Source organism: Cricetulus griseus, chromosome 2 (assembly GCF_003668045.3).
Source record: "Cricetulus griseus strain 17A/GY chromosome 2, alternate assembly CriGri-PICRH-1.0, whole genome shotgun sequence".
NCBI classification, from domain to species: Eukaryota; Metazoa; Chordata; class Mammalia; order Rodentia; family Cricetidae; genus Cricetulus; species Cricetulus griseus.
Window position 1 is genome coordinate 223,515,608 of NC_048595.1, and position 20,102 is coordinate 223,535,709.

General features: G+C 42.9%; 1 protein-coding gene across 6 annotated transcripts in view; it reads left to right on the top strand.

Moving 5' to 3' along the window:
* Positions 1-20,102, top strand: part of Osbpl1a (oxysterol binding protein like 1A) — a 208,517-nt gene that overhangs the window by 120,783 nt on the left and 67,632 nt on the right. For 5 of the 6 annotated variants that reach the window (XM_027404345.2, XM_027404347.2, XM_035440270.1 and 2 more), the window contains one exon: positions 9,852-10,014. In XM_027404345.2, coding sequence (XP_027260146.1) covers positions 9,852-10,014 — 163 coding nt within the window. Of the gene's footprint in view, positions 1-9,851; positions 10,015-11,747; positions 11,865-20,102 lie in introns of those variants that run through there. The other variant, XM_027404349.2, reaches the window with a different exon arrangement.

Consider the following 20,102-nt stretch of genomic DNA (forward strand, 5'->3'; position numbering starts at 1 on the left):
CCTCCCCTCTCTCCTCCTCTCTCCTCCCCACTCTCTCCTCCCTCTCTCCTTCCCCTCTCTTCCTCCCCCTCTCTCCTTCCCCTCTCTCCTCCCCCTCTCTCCCCCCCCTCTCTCCCCTTCTCCCCCCTCTCTCCCTCTCTCCCCCTCCCCCCCTCTCTCCCCTCTTACTACCCCCCCTCTCTCCCCCCCGTCTCTCCCCCTCTCCCCCCCTCTCTCCCCCTCTCCTCCCCCCCCTCTTCCTCCCCCCCCTCTCCTCCCCTCTCTGCCCCGCCTCTCTTCCCCCCCTCTCTCTCCCCTCTTCCTCCCCCTCTCTCCCCTCTCTCCCCCTCTCTCCCCTCTCTCCCCCTCCCCTCTCCCTCTCCCCCTCTCCCTCTCCCTCTTCTTCCCCCCTCTCTCCCCCCCTCTCTCCCCCCCCTCTCTCCCCCCCCTCTCTCCCCTCTCTCCCCTCTCTCCCCCTCTCTCCCCCTCTCTCCCCCTCTCGTCCCCCTCTCTCCCTTCCTCCCCCCTACTCCCTCTCCCTCTCCCTCTCCCGTCCCTCTCCCTCTCCCTCTCTCTCACACACACACACACACACACACACACACACACACACACACACACACACACAAGAATTACCAGAGTGCCGCCATACCTGGCCTCTTTTATCCGTTGGTCCTGGAGATCAAGCTCATGATGGTGTTCTTGCCTACAGAACACCATCAACTGAACTATCCACTCCCCAAGGCCACATGACCCGACCCACTTTTGAAAATAGAACTTTAAAGTTAATTTTTGCATGGGTGTAGGACAATCCACCATCATTGTATATCAACGTGGGACCACACCCTTAAAGAAAACTGACTCTCCCTTCCCCAGAAACCATTGGTTGTCAATAGCTCCTCAACTTCTGAGTTTCTGCCCCTTCCATGCTAGCATGTAGATGACTTCCTTGATCTCATGCAAGCAAGCCCAGCTGCTGTGTTGATGTGTACAACAGTCCTGTCATGCCTGGAAGATACTGTTTGCTCAGGTCGTTCCAGATTTCTGGCTCTTACAACCTTTCTGTCTCTTCTTTCTTGATGATGCCTGAGTCTTACATGGAGAGTGTGACATAGATGCCCCATTATGACTGAGCACTTTGTAGACACACTCAGCGCTTTGACCAACAGTGGGTTAGTTTTCTGCATTAACAGCTGTTTTTTTGCACAAAATGCTTCTCTGACGAGTGAGAGCTGTACTAACCCATGTATATATTCATGTGTACATAGCCGTGTATATGGAGGGTATATTAATAGTATGTCCTGTGAGAAAGATGATAATTGTAGCTTCACCCCAGGGCCTATCAGTTCCCTAGACATGGGTTCTTGATTAAATTTAGGGTGTCCAGTATGGGTTTCATTCTTGGAGTAGGCCTTAAATCCAATCAGAAGACAGTTGATCAACCTTATAATGCTCTGTCATTATTTCACCCCTGGGCAATTCCTGCCAGGCTGGTCATTATTGTAATGCACAGGGTTCACAGTAGAGTAAGACTGCTGATGACTTTTTGCCCATAGTAGACTACAAGACTACATAGAACCTTCAGGTAGTATGAACCTTAGCCAGCAGGGAGGAAGTTACTTCTTGGCCAGTACCAGCTTGAGTTATCCATGTCCTATTAACAAAGTATGTGGTGACTTCTGCCATAATCTTTTCATCAAGTTCTGGTAGCAATGGCAGTATGTATTGTTTAGGAAGTCTCTGAGACGCCCCTCATCAACAGTTTGAGGGAAGGCATTCCATACTGGATTGGACTTTTTACTTTGAAACCTATGGCTACTGGGTGGAGCATCATCCTCTGTGTGTGTGTGTGTGTGTGTGTGTGTGTGTGTGTGTGTGTGTGTGTGTGTGTGTGTGTGGAGAGAGTGGGGGAGTAGCTTATGTAATAATAGATTTTAATATGGGTTTTCAAATAGTCTTAGTTGTCCCTCTTCCACCCTGCTTCTTCTCCCTCCCCACTTAGCCTTCATCCCTATTAACAGTGATTCTGCATCCTGTTTCCATCACTTGTTCCTGGAATATCTGTTAATTTGCAATCTGGAAGACTGAAAAACTTGTTGGGTTTGGTAAAGACTTATTGATGATTTGGGGTGGCTTTCTCAACTATTCATGATTTTTTTTTCTTTTTTTTTTTTAAACCACTTAGCCATACACTACTCCTACAGTTTTGAGGATATAATGACCTAACAATAACTGAAGTTCATTCAAACAGGAAAATGCTGTGTGTAGAGTTAAGAAGATACTATTTTGAAAAATAGATTTTTAGGGAATTCTAAAGCCAGGTGTGGCCATGCATGCTATATGCCCAGTACTTGGAGATATAGGCAGGAGGATTAGAAGTTCAAGGTCAATCTCAGCCATATAGGGAGTTCTAGGTCAGTGTTAAATTGAGGCATGTTTTACAGTGTTTGGGATATTCATCATCATGCAGTTTAACGTTGTGCTGTATAGTTTACATAATGATCCACTAGAAACCATTGGAGTTTTAACCTATACTATAATCTGGGATGATTTGGACATTATTTGGACTCTGAAGTACATAGTGCTTACAGGAAAATGGTAAGTGCTACTTTTAGATTATAAAAGGACATGATACTAGGTAAGCCTTCCAACATCAGTGATCTATTGTTTTCATTGAAGCTCATGTTCTTCTGAGCTCATTCTTGTTCCAAATTATGTTAAGCCCTAGAGCCATTAAGGAAGCATCCACTGTTGGGGCCATACTGTAGGTGCTGATCTGTGAGACCAGTGACCCTTTACTTCCAAATCTTGATTCTTTCTTCCATGTCTACAAGGAATAGGCAGAAAGTAAATTTCCTTGACACATTTTCACTTGTATGCAGCATTTGATTTGGTTTTTAAGAAGTTATTTTAATAACAAGTTCAAATATTCTGGGTCTGCCCAGTGTTTTGTTTGTTTTTTCTCCATATTTCATTATCACCTCACCTCCACACCCCTAGCCCAATTTATTTGCCAGGTATCTTTTTCTTAAGTTAAAGAAGAAATTTTACTTTTTATGAAATAATGTCTTTACCTCTATCTCCAAATGTTTCACAGGATCTGCTTTCCTGTTGTTGTTCAGTCCTAGATAAAAGACTGTCCCCCAGATTTGCCTCGCTATAAATGTCTGAGGGTCTCCTCAGAAGTGACTGCATAGCAGGAGGCTCTACAAAGGTCTTTCTTTGAACATGCCAGTCAACACTGGATCAATCAGGTCCTCCTTGCAGTGCAGGAGCCTGAGGGAAGGAAGGCAATGAGCTTGTTCTAAGGGGGAGTTCTCTTTCTCTCAGGGCGAACAAAACTAGCAATCCCCTCTGCTCATTCCCACCTCACTAGTGGCTACAAAACACAGGCTGGGCTTCATCACATTTCTGTCCTCTGTCTGCCCTAGTGGACTTACCTAGCCTTTTAACTTAAAATATAACCCATGAGGTATAACCCCTCTTTCTTAAGCATCGGAGTCCATGTCTGCTTATCCACTTCTGTACATGGTTGTCCTTAGCATCTTACATTTACCACATGTTAAGACTGAGGTCCAGCTGGCCTGTTTTCCCACAGTCTACCCTGCTTCAGGTAATTGCAACTCTGTCTTACTTTCTCAGGCCCAAACCTTGAAGCCATGTTGCTTCCTTCCTTACTCTGACATCACACAATCTGTCAGGAAATTGTTCAGTCCCTCCTTCAAAATAGGTGTGCCCTTCAACACTTCCCTGGCAAGTGCCCAGCCTTTTTTTTTTTTTTTTTCTGTTTTACTTGACATCCCCAAGTCTCTTGTTAAGCAGGGACATAAAATAAATTCATTTCATTTGAAAAAGTGGTACAAGATAGCAAAGAATAAAAGTACTAGAGAGATAGCAAAGAATAAAAGTACTAGCGTCAGTGACATCCTTAGAACTTACTGTATACAAAGATGTTCAATGAACAAAACAAAGCAACTGTGTACTGTGGACTGTCATCAGGATGTACCTCCATATTTCATCCTGCCTCACATGGGATCAAAGTATAGTATCTCCAGATCCTAGGGGAGAGAATATGGTTTAGTCTGGCTGTGGATTGAGAAGTCATGGTGAATAATTTGCAGTCATGTGAGCACGATGTCCTTATCTTAGTCTGTATTTCAGTTGTGGTAACTGAGTGCCACTCTAGGTGATTTATCGAGTCTTTATTTTGCCCACAGTTCTGGAGTTGGAAGCCTTAAGTATATGATGCCATCATTTGTTAAGAGTCTGGTGAGGACGTTCCTTCTGGTTCATGTATAGTATCTCACATGGCCCCTTGCCAGCTAGAGTCTCTCTTTTATAGTCACTAATGCCATCAAGCCCTTCCACCTTGAAAAGGTCTCTTCTAATTCTAATTATATCCTCAAGGCCTCACTTCCATATACTATTAACATTTGGCTTTGGAGATTACATTTCTAGTGCAGGCAGTTGGAGGCTGTCAAACTGTGGCAGTCCTGCTTCCCCCCAGGCTTCACCCAGTGTCATCAGATGGGAGTAGAAGAGTTCACATCTGTGTTGTTTGTTTTCTTTTGTTTTTCTAGACAGGGTTTCTCTGTGTAGCTTTGGAGCCTATCCTGGAACTTGCTCTATAGACCAGGCTGGCTTCCAACTCATAGAGATCCACCTGCCTCAGCCTCCTGAGTACTGGGATTAAAGGTGAGCACCACCACAGCCCACATCATACCACACTTGTTATAAGTTACTTCTTAGAGTAGTAATGGGAGTGGCTTGAATCCCATGTCCTAAGAAAGTTTGAGTGTTGTTGGTGCTATAATCACAGCAGTGTGTCCGTATACCTTCTCCAAGAGAAAATTAGGTAAGATCAAGTATTTCAGGCTCTGTCTGATACATTCTTTCTTATTTCTTATTCTTTCTTATGTGTAATAATGAGAAGAAACCAAGAGTGTGGCCAGAATTTCCCAGTCTTATAATCAGGTCATTGTACCTGGTGTCCCCTGAATACTAATCAACAGTCTCCAGTTATTAGATGTCTTTGTCAAATGATGTATTATCTCTGCCCCACTCACCCCCTATAAGACATAGGTAAAACGCAGGGCACTTTCTAGAAGGAAAGAGTAGCTACAATATATGTAGACTGGCTAGCACATGCTTTTTTAAAAACTGGATTGCCTTGCTGGCATCTGTTCATGTGGGAAACATTCGCTGAAGAGTTCATCTTCTAGTAGGAAATGGAATAAAATGGAAGTGGTTTGAGGAGATAGACTCCTCAAAATTGTTAATCTTCAAGGGGTTGTAGACAGCAGCACCCTTGCTTCCTGTTGGGTGGTTGGTGGGACCATCCTGCTTTCTAGTATCTTTAATATGTGTGTTCACTTGTTGTACATTGGTCTTTGTTTACAAACCATAGTCTAAGGTTTTCTTTTTTTCTCATTTTTAAAAACTTTATTCATTTTACATACTGCTACAGTTCCTCCTCTATCCCCTCTTCCCACTGCCTCCATCTCCCCTTTCCCCCATCCACTTTTCAGGGAAGGTAAGGCCTCCCTTGAGGAGTAAAATCAGCCTGGCATATCAGATTGAGACAGGACCAAGTACCTCACCACTACATCAAGGCTGACTGAGAAAGGTATCTCATCACAGGGAATGGGCTCGAAAAAAACAGTTCATGCACCAGGGATAAATTCTGGTCCCATTGCCAGGGGCTCCACAATCAGACCAAGCCACACATCTGTCACACACAAGCAGAGGGCCTACTTGAGTACCATGCAGGCTCCCCAGCTGTCAGACCAGAATCCATGAACTCCCACTAGCTCCAGTCAGCTGTCTCTATGGGTTTCCCCATTATGTTCTTGACCCCCGCCCTTGCTCATAAAATCCCTCCTCCCTCTTTTTGAATTTTATAGAAACTGCACATATGCAAACATATTCATCATTCAGGTGTAATTACTAAGCAAGACCATTCTGCCTCATTATGGCCTTCTGCTCATCACCTCGCCCAAGAATTTTTAAAACAAATTTCAGATACTGTACTTTTAACATTGACCTATTCTTTGTGAAGTTAAGTCAACAGAGTTCTCCTGAATAAAATCAACTGGATTATAAAGTATTATCTTTTAATGCAATCCTGAAACCAGTTGTTTCTTTAGGATGTTTGCCTCTGTGTCTCATGAGAAAATCAGCTAATAATTTTTCTTTTCTGCAATATCCTAGTCAGACTTAGACATCAAAGTCATGCTGAAATGTAAAGCACTTCCTCTTTATTTTCTGTGCAAGATTTATAAATGCTATAGTAAATCTTTTCCTTAAATGTAAAGGAAATTCACTGGTAAAGACATTTACCTAGGCTTGAATGAAATCAAATGATTTTAATCTGAAGTTAATAATTAAGTTATATGATCACAAATCCAAATTGTTTAGAAACATACTCAAATTGCATGCTAACAAATGCATCTATTTAGATTTTTAGTTTCTCCTTTTGTCAATTTGATCAACATTTTTAAGTAGTTATTAGAATTTTAATTGGAATGCAGAGAATCTCTCAGCTGCCTATGATAAACATATATAAAAATATGGAAATTATGAGGAAAATAATAGGATAAAAACTCCAAAAATATTCACTTTATAAATATTTGAATTCCAGTAGTTTTTTGAGCTAATAATTATTTTAATAGCTTTTCCTAGGTTTGTTTCCTGTTTTTTTTTTAATTTATTTATTAGTTCTAGTTAGGGAACAAACTTGTTTCACATGTAAGTCCCTTCTCCCTCTCCCTCCCCTCACCTCCATCCCTCCCCCCCCCAGCCTACCCCCACCCCATCCACCCACCACTCCCCAGGCAGGGTAGGACCCTCAAAGGGGGCTCTGCAAAGTCCACCAAATCTTCCTGTGCTGGGCCTGGGCCCTTCTCCATGTGTCCAGGGCCAGAGTGTAACCTTCATGTGGGATGGGCTCTCAAAGTCCCTTCTTGCACCAGGGAAAAATACTAATCCACTACCAGAGGCTCCCTGGAGTGCAGAGGCCTCCTTATTGACATCCATGTTCAGGGGTCTGGATCAGTCCTGTACTGGCCTCCCTGACAGCATCTGGGGTCGATGTGCTCTCCCTTGTTCAGGCCAATTGTTCCTGTGGGTTTCTCCAACCTGGTACAGACCCCTTCGATCTTCATTCCTCCATCTCTTCAACTAAATTCCAGATTTCAGCTCAGTGTATATCTGTGGATGTCTGTCTCTGCTTCCATCAGCCACTGGATGAGGGCTCTAGTTCCTGGGTTGGTCGGCGGAAAGAGAGGGCAATCTAAGGTTTTCTAATGTGATTATAAACACATGTTGGGGTCCACTAGTTCTGTGAAGAGAAGCCCCTGTTTCTTTAATATCAGCTTAATGTTTGAATTCTTAAAAAAACAATTCTTGCGACCATATGCATGTATTGGTAGAATATATAAACGTGGCAGATACATAGAGTCAGTCATAAGGTGAGGTTTCTGTTACAGCATGGAGTCTTAGCTAGCAAATAAACACTCAGAAGGATGCTTTAGAAGGTGACTATTTTATAAACTTGCTGCAATGGCAGTTCTACACTGACTTTTCCATTCCAGCCTTCCTTCTCAGTAACCTGGAACTGCTGGGGTTGTGGAAGAACTGGATTCCTCTGCCCACTAGGCCCAGTAGGCAGTATCAGTGGGGCCATCAAACATCCTCACAGGTGCTTTTTTTACAGGGAGAAAGGTTCTTGGTGCAGTTCCTGATCTTATGGTTTCTTTGTCATACACATCCCTTTCTGAGGGGGAGAGTATCTTTTTGCAGGTAAGGCTTCTTCATGGGGGAATTCCCAAGAGGCCAGAGACTCCTGGGAGCACTCTCAGATCAGCTGAAAGATGAACAAGTTCACACAGGAGGGTAGCCCCCCCCCACCCATTCACTCTCTTCACTGACAAGCAAGGACAAATGTAGGTGTGGCAGGAAGGGAATAATGATTATTTTAGGTGAATAAAGGCTCTGCTGTGGTTGGAATAAGATTTTTTAGGGAGGATCAGATGTTTGAAGACTTGATGAATTTTGTCCCTTGGCTGAAATCTACATAAATTTAGCATTCAAATGTAAGCATTTGTTAAACAGAAGGAATTATTCTTCTGTCATATTTAAGTTACAGTCTAGCCACAGTATAAGCATTTCCTTCTCTGGAGACACTATTTTAATTATGAGAATATTTACAAGTGTTTCTGAATTTGTTACAAAATACAATTATATGTTTTAAAGTTTTTGTACTTTGTATGATGTCTCTGTTTAGGACTACTTGTATGTATTGCTATCTTTATTTCATTATCACAGCTCTAATAATTATAATTTCATCGCTCTAGTGATAAACACTGAAGTGCCCGAGGACTGGATCTGTTCCCAAGATGATAAAGACTTAACCCTGTTTGTCCAATGAAGTGAGCCTTGAAGACAAACTGTCTTTAGTTCTTTCCATAATTCTTAGCAGAGCATTAGACCTGAGGTGCAGCCATGAGGACCTCAGGACCACACAGGGTCCTGCAGTTAAAACAGAGAAAAGTGCTTCCTCCTTGGGGCTTTAGAGAGGAGCATGGGAGAAATGTCAAGAGGTGAAAGGGGTAGGATCAGTGAGTGATGCAAGGGGCCCTTGTGAAAGAGTTCCCAGATAGAGGACTGAGGTTTGACCTGAAGAGAACTGGGAACGGCGTTTGGGCCAATCTCTGTGGTCTGCTTGGGAGGAAGGAGAAAGTCACAGCAGGCTCCTGTCCTGTCCAGCACCAGCAGCAGGATTCTGCTATGTAAAGCACTGATTTTATAGAGGTGTTCGTTCCTTGAGACAGGGTCTCACTCTGTCCTAGGCTGACTCCAAATTCTCTATTCTCATGCCCTGTCCTCCCAAATCCTGGGATTATAGGAAAGCACACCACAACAAGCTATAAGGCATATATGTAGACAGAACACTGTATACAAAATAAATAAAATTTAAAAAAAGACCACTGTGCTGAGCACTGCTTAGGGTACGATGGAATGGTGGAAACTACAGAAGGCATTCCTGAAAACACATGGCAACCATTGGAGGCAACGTCTCTGGCTCCAGAGTGAGGTGCTGAGCAAAACCAAGGGTTAGCAGTGGTTTCTGTAGTTCTTGGTGCAGAATTAGATAAAACGCAGGACCAAGCCCAGTGCATGCTGTCCTGTGAGGTTAGGAGGGGTTTAATGCAGGTTCAGATACTCTTGGATGCCATAATGTCTCATCATGCTTTACCATTCTTGTAACTTTTTTTTTTTAAGTTTACTAAATTAAAGGCAAAATGTAGACTTGGAGTAGAAACAAAGAATTGAAAATGGGTAGTAAAATTTTCTTAGCTATTACCCAGCAACTTGTTTCCCTTTGTTTGATATTCCAACTACTTGGGAAATAAACTAGGAGACTAGTTTTGTGTTCATTGTAACATTTAAGATAAGGAGACTCCATCCAGTTTTGTGCACATTGTAACATTTAAGATGATGGGAAATCTTTTTTGTTGAAAAACTTGCTGAAATGATGTTTCAAAATTTCATGATTAGTGTTGAGGAAGAAATATTTTAAATGCAATTCCAAATTGACTAATGCCTTTTTCTTTACTAGTATTTTCATAATTTGAGCCAAATTTGTTTGGTAGTTCACAATCTGTTTTCATTAGTTAAGTTGTAAGAAAAAGGCCCCTTGAGAAGAGCAAAATTAGCTTAGAGATTTTGCTCATTCGTCTGTGTGTTTGTAACCCAACTGCTTTCATTTCTGTTATTTCAGTTGAACTAGATCAAAAGCAAGTAATTTTCTCAACCTCTGAGAAAGTGTATTTCCTGTCACTCTGAACTCTTGTGTATTTGCATTCTTCCAGGTGAGGAATTTTAAATTGGAACAGGAACAAGAAAAAAACAAAATTTTGTCAGAAGCACTGGAGACTTTAGCCACCGAACACCATGAACTAGAGAGATCTCTGGTTGAAGGATCCCCGCCTGTCAGCATCCTTAGTGAGGACGAGTTCTATGATGCACTGTCAGGTAACTCCTGCATCCTTTTTCTGTGTTGTTGGAAGTATGGAGTCCACCACCGAAGTCTTTGGAAGAACAGCAGTCACCTAGAATGTCACAGAACAAACATGAAGAGGTTTATCAGTGTAGTCCCCTAACTACTGTGGAGTGTGTGCATGCATGTGATCAGAAGACAGCCTCAGACATTATTAGTTCTTGCCAGCCCTCTCTACCCGCCCTTCTTGTTTAAGACTGGGTTGTTGTTGTTTACCACTGTACCTGCCTAGCAACTTCCAGGGATCCTCCCATTTCTGCTTCCTGTCTGGCCACAGGAGCACTTGGCTCACAGGTGCTCACTACTGCTTTTAGCTTTACTTGGATTCTGGGATCCAAACTCACATCTTCATCTTTAGATGGCAAGCATCCACTGAGCCATCTACCCAGCCCATCTGGGTGTGTCTGTCTGTGTGTGTGTGTGTGTGTGTGTGTGTGTGTGTGTGTGTATGTGTGTGTGTGTGTGTATCTTTTATGACAAGAATCTGGAGACTGGTGACAAAAATTCAACTCCAAGTGAGTGAAATGGCTTTCACTGGTGAAGCTACTAGCTGCCATGCAAGAACCAGATCTCAGAAATTGTCTACTGGCCACACAATATACTATGTCATGCATGTGCCCCTCCAAATAAATAAACACATTATTTTTTAAGCTAAAGAGAGTTACTATTTAAATGAATCAAAGTGGAGTCTGCCTATTTTGAAAGTGCACAATATGCTAGAATTGGAATACCTTCAAAAATGCACATGTTATATTTGCTCCTTTTTCAGTGACCTCTGGGTGCCAGCTCTTGTGACATACTTTAAGAAAACAGAAAGAGACAATGGGTTCTGTCTTCAAAAAGGCCTTTAGAGTTCAGTATGCTAGAGGCAAAGTAGATAAGAGACCAGAGTGTAACTTGAGCAGAAAAAAGGAAGTGCTAAACTTTGCCCCCGAAACTATACAGAAGGGCAGCATAGCATATCCCGTATGAGTGTGTGTGGAGGTGCCCCTGGAGAGCAGAGGTGTTAGAGTCCCTGAACTGGACTACAGACAGGTGTGAGCTGCTTGACATGGGTGCTGGAAACCTAACTTGAGTCTTCTGGAATAGCACTAAGTGCTCTTGACCAGTGAGCCATCTCTCCAGCCCCTTCTTCATGTTAGTAATGACTTGATAGCCCCTCTTCCAGGTCTTTCACGCATTTCCAAGTGCATAGACTCGTATTACAATGGGACTTGAAAAAGCAGGATGGCTGTAAGTACCTATGTGATGATTCTACATGAGCTTTTCACCTAGCAGTTTGTTTCAGGGCTCCCCTTCAATGTTGCAGCTCCAGCTCCTTTTGGTTTGTGCATGCAGAGCGATTTCCGTAGTCACTCTCTTCTTGGGAGACATTAGCAGCTGCTCCCGTCCCTCTGCTTCTGGGTATGTCAGAACAGTCACCACTGGAAGGAGGAGATAAAGAGGAAATATAGTCCCTCTGCCAGCATTCTCAGGTCTGCTTCTTGGCCAGGTGGGATTGTGGCAACTGTTGCTTTATGGGTTGTAGTGTTGAACAGGCTCCTGAGACTGAGTCCTAGTGTCTGAGCTAACAGCACATTCTCTGTTGACTGCAGGGAATGAAACAAGGGACAGTGCCAAGCCTTGAATAGTCTAAAGATTCTGTTACATCTGTTTAAGCACAGCAGTTCATCTGTGGCTTCTCTACTATTTCTTACTACAAATTTAGGGAGTCATAGAACAATGTAAAAGCTGCACTGAAATGAAGTTGATAACCTCCATTCAAGTCCTGACCTGCTGCTGACCTGGCCGCATAATTCGTGGACATCAGAACAGCTATTGCTGAGTAATGATTTCATTTTTACACTATAGTGTCTTCATGGTACCCTTTCTTCATACTTCCTCCTTCACTTCTGTTATGAAACAAGAAACCTGACACCTTAAATAAGGCTAACCCTATTTGGCTTGCTGTCCTATGGCTTCCCAAGAAGATTTAGTTATTGCTTCATTCACTTATCTTAGCACTGTGTGACTTAAAATTAAAGAGTGACTCACAGTTCCAGCCCTGAAAAGTGCTAACAACAAGGTATCATCTGGACTGTGTTCTTTCTAATGGTCTAGGAGAGAACCTTGCTCTTTGCTTTAGAACCACCTGTGTATTTTGAGTACTTGGTGTCTCAGGTGCTTGGATAGGAATAAATATACCCAGATAAGAAAGATCCAGTCTTTGAAATCAGTAGACTTGTTGGCAAGCTAGGAGGAGAGACACAGCATAGGAGACAGTAACATGTATGATAAGATACTACCTGGTCTTCTACCACCTCTGTGGCTTCACTCCCAAGTTCAGACCTGAGCTTACCTTTTCTGAAATGATCTTTCCTGTAATGTCAAGTTCTTTTAGCCTGTAACAAGACTTTGTTTCCTTTCTTTGCCCCACCCTTAAAACCCTGCTGTGACATTTCTTTGACTGTGTCAAGGCATCCACTCCATTTGTTCTCTGTCCCTCATGTCTTCACCTCTCTCCCTAGGTTGCATGGGCTATCACATGCTCTCACATTGCTCAGCTCCAGGCTGTTGTGGAATGCTAGTTTAAGATGTGTTACATTTGTATATGCTGTGAAATATTTGTTTAATGATGCAAAGATGTGTTGCATTTTTATGTTGCATTTGTTTAACTCTATAAAGCTGTGCTACTTTGCCTGCCTAAAATACCCAATTGGTCTAATATAGAGCTGAAGGCCAATAGCTAGGCAGGAGAGAGAAAAAAGGCAGGGCTGGCAGGAAGATGGAATAAATAGAATGAGAAATCTAGAAGAGGAGAGAGGGAGTGAGGTGCAAGAAAAGGAAAGAGAGGAGGATGCCAAGAGTCAGCCACATAGCCAGCCACAAAGTAAAGATATATAGAATAATGAAAGGTTTAAAGCCCAGAGGCAAAATGAAGTTAAAGAGAAATGTGATAATTTAAAGATAGAAAAGCTGGGTAGAAACAAACAAACCAAGCTAAGACTGGGCATTCATAAGTAAGAATAAGTCTCCATGTATTTATTTGAGAGCTGGGTGGTGGGCCCCTAGAGTGTTAAAAACAAAACAAAAAACTATTACACCAGGCCATGCTGCTTCTTCCATATTAGTCTCCAGTAACAATTTTCTATCCCATGCCAGTGGTTTTTTTTTAAATTTTAGATCCATGGCTATTACTCTGTCCATTTTTTTCTGCCCATCAAACCTTGTACATTTTTCTAGTAATTTTGGATATTCATTTCATTCTTTAGCTCTCACCAAAAGTTTCTCTCCTATTCCATCAAATGGGACATTGCAATATCATTGAGAGATGATCTTGTGTCCACTAACAAAGCCAGCACCACAGAGGCTTGTGCACTCCTGTGACATTTTGTATTTCACTGTATTCTGTTTCTTTTGTATTTTACATAGGCCATCAGGTCTGCGTGGTACTTTAAATTATGTCTCCCTAGGCTCACATGTTTGAACTCTTGCTCCCTGATTGTTGATACTGTTGGGGAGGGTTGGGGAACCTTCAGGAGGAGGAGTCTTGCTGGAGGAAGCACATCACTGGGGAGCAGCTTGGAGAATTCATAGCCTTGCTACATTTCTGATTCTCTTCTTTCTCCTTTCAGCCTCTGGTTGAAGATGAGCTCTTTTAGCTTCTTACTCTGTCTGACTGATTCATTGGGTTCCCCTCCATTATGGACTCTCCCTTTGGAACCACAAGCCAAAATAAACCCTTTCTTCTTTAGTTGCCTTGGCCTTGGTGTTTATCAAAGTAGCAGAAAAACAATACTGAAGTTGATACCTGTTGCTGTGACAGTCCTGAGTGTGCTGTTTTCTGGAACTTTGAACTAGAAAAATAAGCCAGTAAGCAGTGTTACTCCTTGGTGCCTACTTTGTGTGACTGGGTTCTCCTTTGGCTTTCCTCATTGTTTAAGCCAAATAAACCCTTCCCTTCTGTGGTGGTTTGAATGAGAATGGACACCATGGACTCATGTGTTTCAATATTTGGTCCCCAATTGGTGGAACTGCTTGGGAAGGATTAAAAGTGTGGTTCCCTTGGAGGAGGTTTATCAGGTGCAAGGTTTGAGGTTTCAAAAGACCAGTGCCATTCCCAGTGTGCCTGTCTGCCCCACCCCCAGTTGCGATGCAAAGACAGCTCTTAGCTGTCCCTGATGCCATATGGGCCTTTGCTCTGCCATCATGTACTCTGACCCTCTAAAGACATAAGCTAAATTCCTCCCTCCCTCCCTCCCCCTCCTCCTCCCTCCTCCCTCCCTTCCTTCTTTCTTTCCTTCCTTCCACTCTTCTGTTCTTCCTTTGACAGGGTTTCTCTGTGTAGCCTTGGCTGTTCTGGAACTCATTCTGTAGACCAGGCTGGCCTTGAACTTACAGAGATCCACCTGCCTCTCTTCCTCCCGAGTACTGGGGTTGAAGACGTGAACCACCGCTGCCCAGCTTAAATGCTGTCTTTTATAAAGACCTTGTTCATGGCATTGTCTCACAGCAATAGAAAAGTAACTAAGACAGCTCCACAAGTTATTTTTGGTCAAAGTGATAGTCACAACAACAGAAAAAGTAACCAAAACAGTCCTTTACTGAAGCCAACACCTGTTTGTGCCTGGAGTTCTATCACTCACATAAAGGCATCGTGCAATTCTTATTTACACCCAGGCAGCAGTGATTCCTTATCCTCATCGTTGTGTCCTTGGCCATCGACTTGCCTCTGCTGCTGTTGTTGAGTGTTGCAGAGTGCCCATGCTTATAGCCAGACATCTTTAATGTGCTTTTGTCTGATGCACTGGTGTCTTGTCCACATTCTTCCCATGGTTTTGTTATAGTTGCTAAGCCTGTTATTTTTCCTTCTTCACTTATTCTCTAGTCTTGGACATGTCCTACCTACAGGCTAGTACAGCCACACGTGGCCAAGCATGGCTATGAGTGTAGCCAGCACAGAAGCCATAAACTCAATAAACCATGAGAGGCTTCTGGAGTGTGAACTTTGTGACAACATGCTGTTACTCTATCAAAGACTGGATAGGCCGTGCCTCCATGTTAGAATCTTTGTGTTCTTAAGTTTGGTCTCTAGGCTAATAGCATGGAGATCTCCTGAGAGCTTAGTAGTTACATAAAAATCTGAGACCCTAGTTCAGAGATTAGAATCTGCCAATGTTGAGAACCTTTATCTAGCATAGATTCTTTCTTTTTTTTTCTCACAGTCAATCCATCATCATCAAGTTCCATCAGATCTACCTTTAAAGGACAGCAGGATCTGAACATGCCTGCTTGTTCTACCCAGTCCCAATCTCCTTCATGTGTCAGCTTAATTGTCTCAGTAGTTCGCTAACTGGTCTTCCTGCTGGTGCCTTAGATCTCATAGTATTTTAGTATTGGATGCTGAGGCCTCCTTGGTAGGCCTGGAATGCATTGCCTTTGTACAGAGCCCTCCAATGACTTTGCTTCTCTGTAAACATCTAGAGTGACCTGGTTCTCTGCCACTTTCTCATGACTTGCCTTATCACCTCCCTCACTTCAGTCATAATGAGCCAATGCCAGGTCTTGAGTTTGCTATGTGTACTCTCAGGCCTTTGTTCTTTGTTATTTCCTCTTTCTGGAAGTCTCTTAGCCAAGATATCTATAATCCATTGTGTTTAATATCTCACTTTCTATATTTTTTTCTGTTTTAGATATATTTACAGTCATTTTCTATTCCAGTAGTGTTTTTCACATAATAACCCTCTGTTGATTGCACACAGCTGGACTATAAGCTACTTAATGGTGGAGGTGCTTTTCTTCAGTTCACAGATGCTAGTCAAAAGATGTACTCAGCAAATATAAATTGGGTGAGTAAGTGAGTAAGAAGAGTACTTGCCTAATCTTCACTCACCGGGGGTGCCTCAGCCCACTCTTTCCTTTTTGCCCCACAGACATGACACTGCCCTTCTAATAGGTCTCCTTATTTCCATTCCTTGTTGCTGGTTTTCATTCTGTTCTTGGCTATGGTGCACTGAGAAGCAGATCTCCAAACATATGCCCACCTTTCAATTGCTAGAACTTATAGACATTGCCTCATTTGCAAAATGGGATCCTTGTAGATAGGATTGATTGGAATCTTTGCAGTGACCCGAGGTTAGACCAAAGTCCTTTCACACATGCCCTCATAAAAGAGGCAGAACCGGAGATTATACAACCATGTGAGGAGAGGTGACATGAAGGTAGAAGTAGAGATTTGTTAGTATGTCCAGAGCCTGGGACACCTGCACCCATGTGGGTGAAAGAGGCCTTCAGGGGATTTTCCTCTAGAACCCAGGTATAGTACTGTCCTGCCAGAACTCTGGTTTGGACCAGGGAAGCTGATGTTGGGACATTGGGGAATTTAACCATCCCAAATTATTAAATCTTTTCTGTGATTTTAATTTAAGTCTGTGGTAGTTATTGCCATAGCCATAAAAAATGGTATTCCCAGGGCCATGTGCAAAGTCAAAAGCAGATGCTAGTCGTCATCTTGTGAAATAATTGCATCGCCCCTGTCCCTCTCAGCCTGTTGGCCATCAGTCTGAGGGAGAAAGAGGCAGAAGGGGCCCATGAGCATGACCAGAGTCATCTACCTCTCCTCCAGACAGATTTCAGTGAATCAGCTCAATTTGATTGCAGAGTATAGGGAACATATAGGATTGGGGGTCCTGGGGACAAACCCTAATTTGTGTTAAGTGGTACTCTCCTATCACAAGGCTCAGTGTGTGGTAGTAGGGTCCCATAGCCGAGCTCCTAGCACAGGTCTTCCAGCAGGGATCTGTGCCAAGGGTCAAGCTAAAGATGAATCAGGTATTTGGTTTAGAGAAAGCTTTCAGATAAAGTCAGTCCTCCGGGCCCAGGGACAATCTCCAGATAAGGGCAGGTGGAGAGCAGGAAGCTTTGCTGGGAGGGAGGGAGGGAGGGAGGGAGTTTCCATATTGCTGAGCTTAGTGAAAGCTGCTAGGCTATGGCAGACTGTGACCTCTAACTAGCCAGCAATGTATTCCGACAGCTCCTGTCACCTGTGGGGTCAATCCAAACTCTGTGACCTTACGCAATGTAACACCAGTCTCTCGGACCCTGTCTTTCCCTGTGCCTGCCCTCTTTGGCTGTACCATGCCTGCCAGTTCTTACCAACACCCAGTGTTCTACCTTGCCTTGAAGTGGTTGTCTTCATCCTTCCGGATGAAGCTTATTTGTCATGTTTTCTCAGAAGCTGGCTCTGACTTCCCCCAAATTAGGTCCCCCCATGTTCTCAAACACGTGTGTTTGCAGATGTGGTTTTGTATGTCTTACACTGTAGTGAATGTTGGCTACTTGGAGGGCATCAGCCGTATCTCATTAATCCCCCCGTCTCTGAAGCCAGTCCATTAGCTAGTGTGTGGCAGGTTGATTTTGCTGGTCACAGGAAACTCCCTTCCAAAGTACTGTTACTCTGTAACTGGGCTTCAATGCACCTGTGACCTCCCCAAAAATAATTTTGAAAAAGCCTGTCAATCAAGACTAAATAGGCAACTTGAGACTTAGTACTCAGGCACATTAAGGTTTCCTGAAACCTGCATGTTGTAGGTCATGTAATTCTTCAACTACAAGATCTTACAAACTGAAGAAAAGAGTGCTAGATTATTCCTTAGGCGCTTTTGAAAAGCTCTGTTGAAAGCACTACCTTGCAGCGTGGCTGCCTTGACCTCAGACTTCCTCTAGGGAGGATGCCTAGAGTGCCTATGTCCCTCGTGCATGGCCAAGATTCTGTTCCTGCTTTTGTCACCCCCTTGGAAATTACTACAGCATTCTCTTGGCAGCCATCTCTGGATTCATCCTATTTTCAGTTCATGATTCATTTTAAATATGATTTGGTCAGTTTTATTTCTTTGTTCTACTCACTCATTTATTACTGTGTTATTTTTGAGTTTAAGAGGTTATACCTATTGTTAAATTGGACTGTGGCTCTGGCATTTAAATCTGCACTTTGGCTTATTCCAGGCATTTTTAAGAAGAGTCCTAGTTGATGGGTAACTATAAACAATGAAAGCTTTAAACTGAGTTGTGTTTCTTGCCCTTTCCTGTAACCTTAAGAAAGAGGAGGAAGCATGATTTGGATGCTGTCCATGGTTCTTCCGAGTCTTCTGCTTTATGCTTGTTTGTTCTTAAGCTGTTCTTCAAAGGTCATGTTAGAGCACTTACTGGACAGCCCAGGAGAATTATTTGGCAGAGTTTGATTGTGAACTCTGACCTGTTCTTCCAGCTTTTAATGGTAGGAAGGATCAATGAATCAACACCTGGAATACGCCTATAACCCTGAAAGGGCAGAGGCAAGGGTTATCTTAATTATAGAGTGATGCTCACAATGCCCCAGTCACAGTCCTGGGTCCATGCTCTCTTTGTTAGGAAGGGGACTGTGTTAGTCACATTTTGTCACTGTGACAAAATACCTACTTACAGGAGTAAAGGTCCATTTCACTCCTAGTTTCAGGTCAGAGTTGACTTGCTCAATTTCAGTAGGCCTGAGGTGAGACAGAGCATCAAGGGAACATGGCAGGGGAGACACTTACCCCATAGTGGCTGGGAAGTGGGCAAGGTGGGGTGGGCAGGTACCAGGAATAAAAGACATTCATCAAAGGCTCATCCCTAGCAGCCCATTTTCTCCAGTCAGGCCTCGCCTTCCCAGTTCCCACCACCACTACTTAGGTCAGTGGTGCTCAACCTGTGGGTAGCAATACCTTTGGCAATCCTCTGTCTCCAAAAATGTTTACGCTATGATTTGTAACATCAAAATTACAGTTATGAAGTAGCTGTGAAAATAATTTAATGGTTGGGGGCCATCACAACATGAGGAACTGTGTTAAAGGGTTACGTGTTAGGAAGGTTGAGAACCACTGGCTTAGGGAGATCCCTCTTGTCCAAGCACTTCCTTGAAGGGCACTTCTGAACATGAACTTTAGTTCACAAGATTGGAATAACCGTGCCATATTCAATCTTTTTTTGTTTTGTTTTGTTTTTGTTTTTGTTTGTTTGTTTGTATTTCGAGACAGGGTTTCTCTGTGTAGCTTTGGAGCCTATCCTGGCACTCATTCTGGAGACCAGGCTGGCCTCGAACTCACAGAGATCTGCCTGCCTCTGCCTCCTGAGTGCTGGGATTAAAGGTGTGCGCCACCAACACCTGGCGCCACATTCAATCTTAAATGTGTGCAGAATAATTCTGAGCTTTAATGTGAGTACTTATCACGTTAAAAATAGCTTTAGGGGGCTTTGAATTGTCTCAGCTATTCTATTAATACTGTTTTTCCTTAATAAGGGGGATCGTATGGAACCTAATGCTTCTCTGTCATGTTTCGTTCCAATACTTTTTCTGTAAAATATAGATATGACAACTCAAGTGACTCCTTTAGGAATTGGGTAGAGTAGATTCACAAATAAAACTACACCAGGTCCCGCTTTCCTGTATTTAGACTCTACTGATATTCCCAGTTGTCCTGAAGAAGATCAGGAGTGATACTAGAAGCTTCAGGCCCCCCCTCCCCTTACCCTGGTTTTTAGGCATCAGTGAGGCATCTTAAAATTTTTGAATTCATTTGCTTAGTATAGGTTCATAAGTATTTGTAGGGAAAATACAGGAGAAAGTTAAATGACTACCTAATATCCTGTAGATTTAACTACGTTTTATTAAAATCAACCTTTTTTGTAATTACATTTAATGGTAGTAGAAAAATCATTATGCTCCCATGTGGTGATCTTTTGAAAATGTTTTTGAGCTCAGAGCTGAACAGACCAGAATAAATAGAGCATGCATCAAATGTGTAAGGCCTTTGGCCTCAGGGTATCACATGTTTGTTTAGAGCTACATTTTGTGGGTTTTTGTTTGTTTGTTTGTTTATTTTTGTTGTAAAATTTGCCATGCTTACCAACCATTTTAAATATGCTGTGTTCTGGGATTAGGTACCTTCACATTGTCGTGTGTCACCATTCATATCTGATTTTGTCAGCTTTTCATCACTATAACAAATCCTTGAGATAATTAGCTTAAAGAAGTAGGGTTCATTTTGGTTCACAGTTTTGGAAGTTT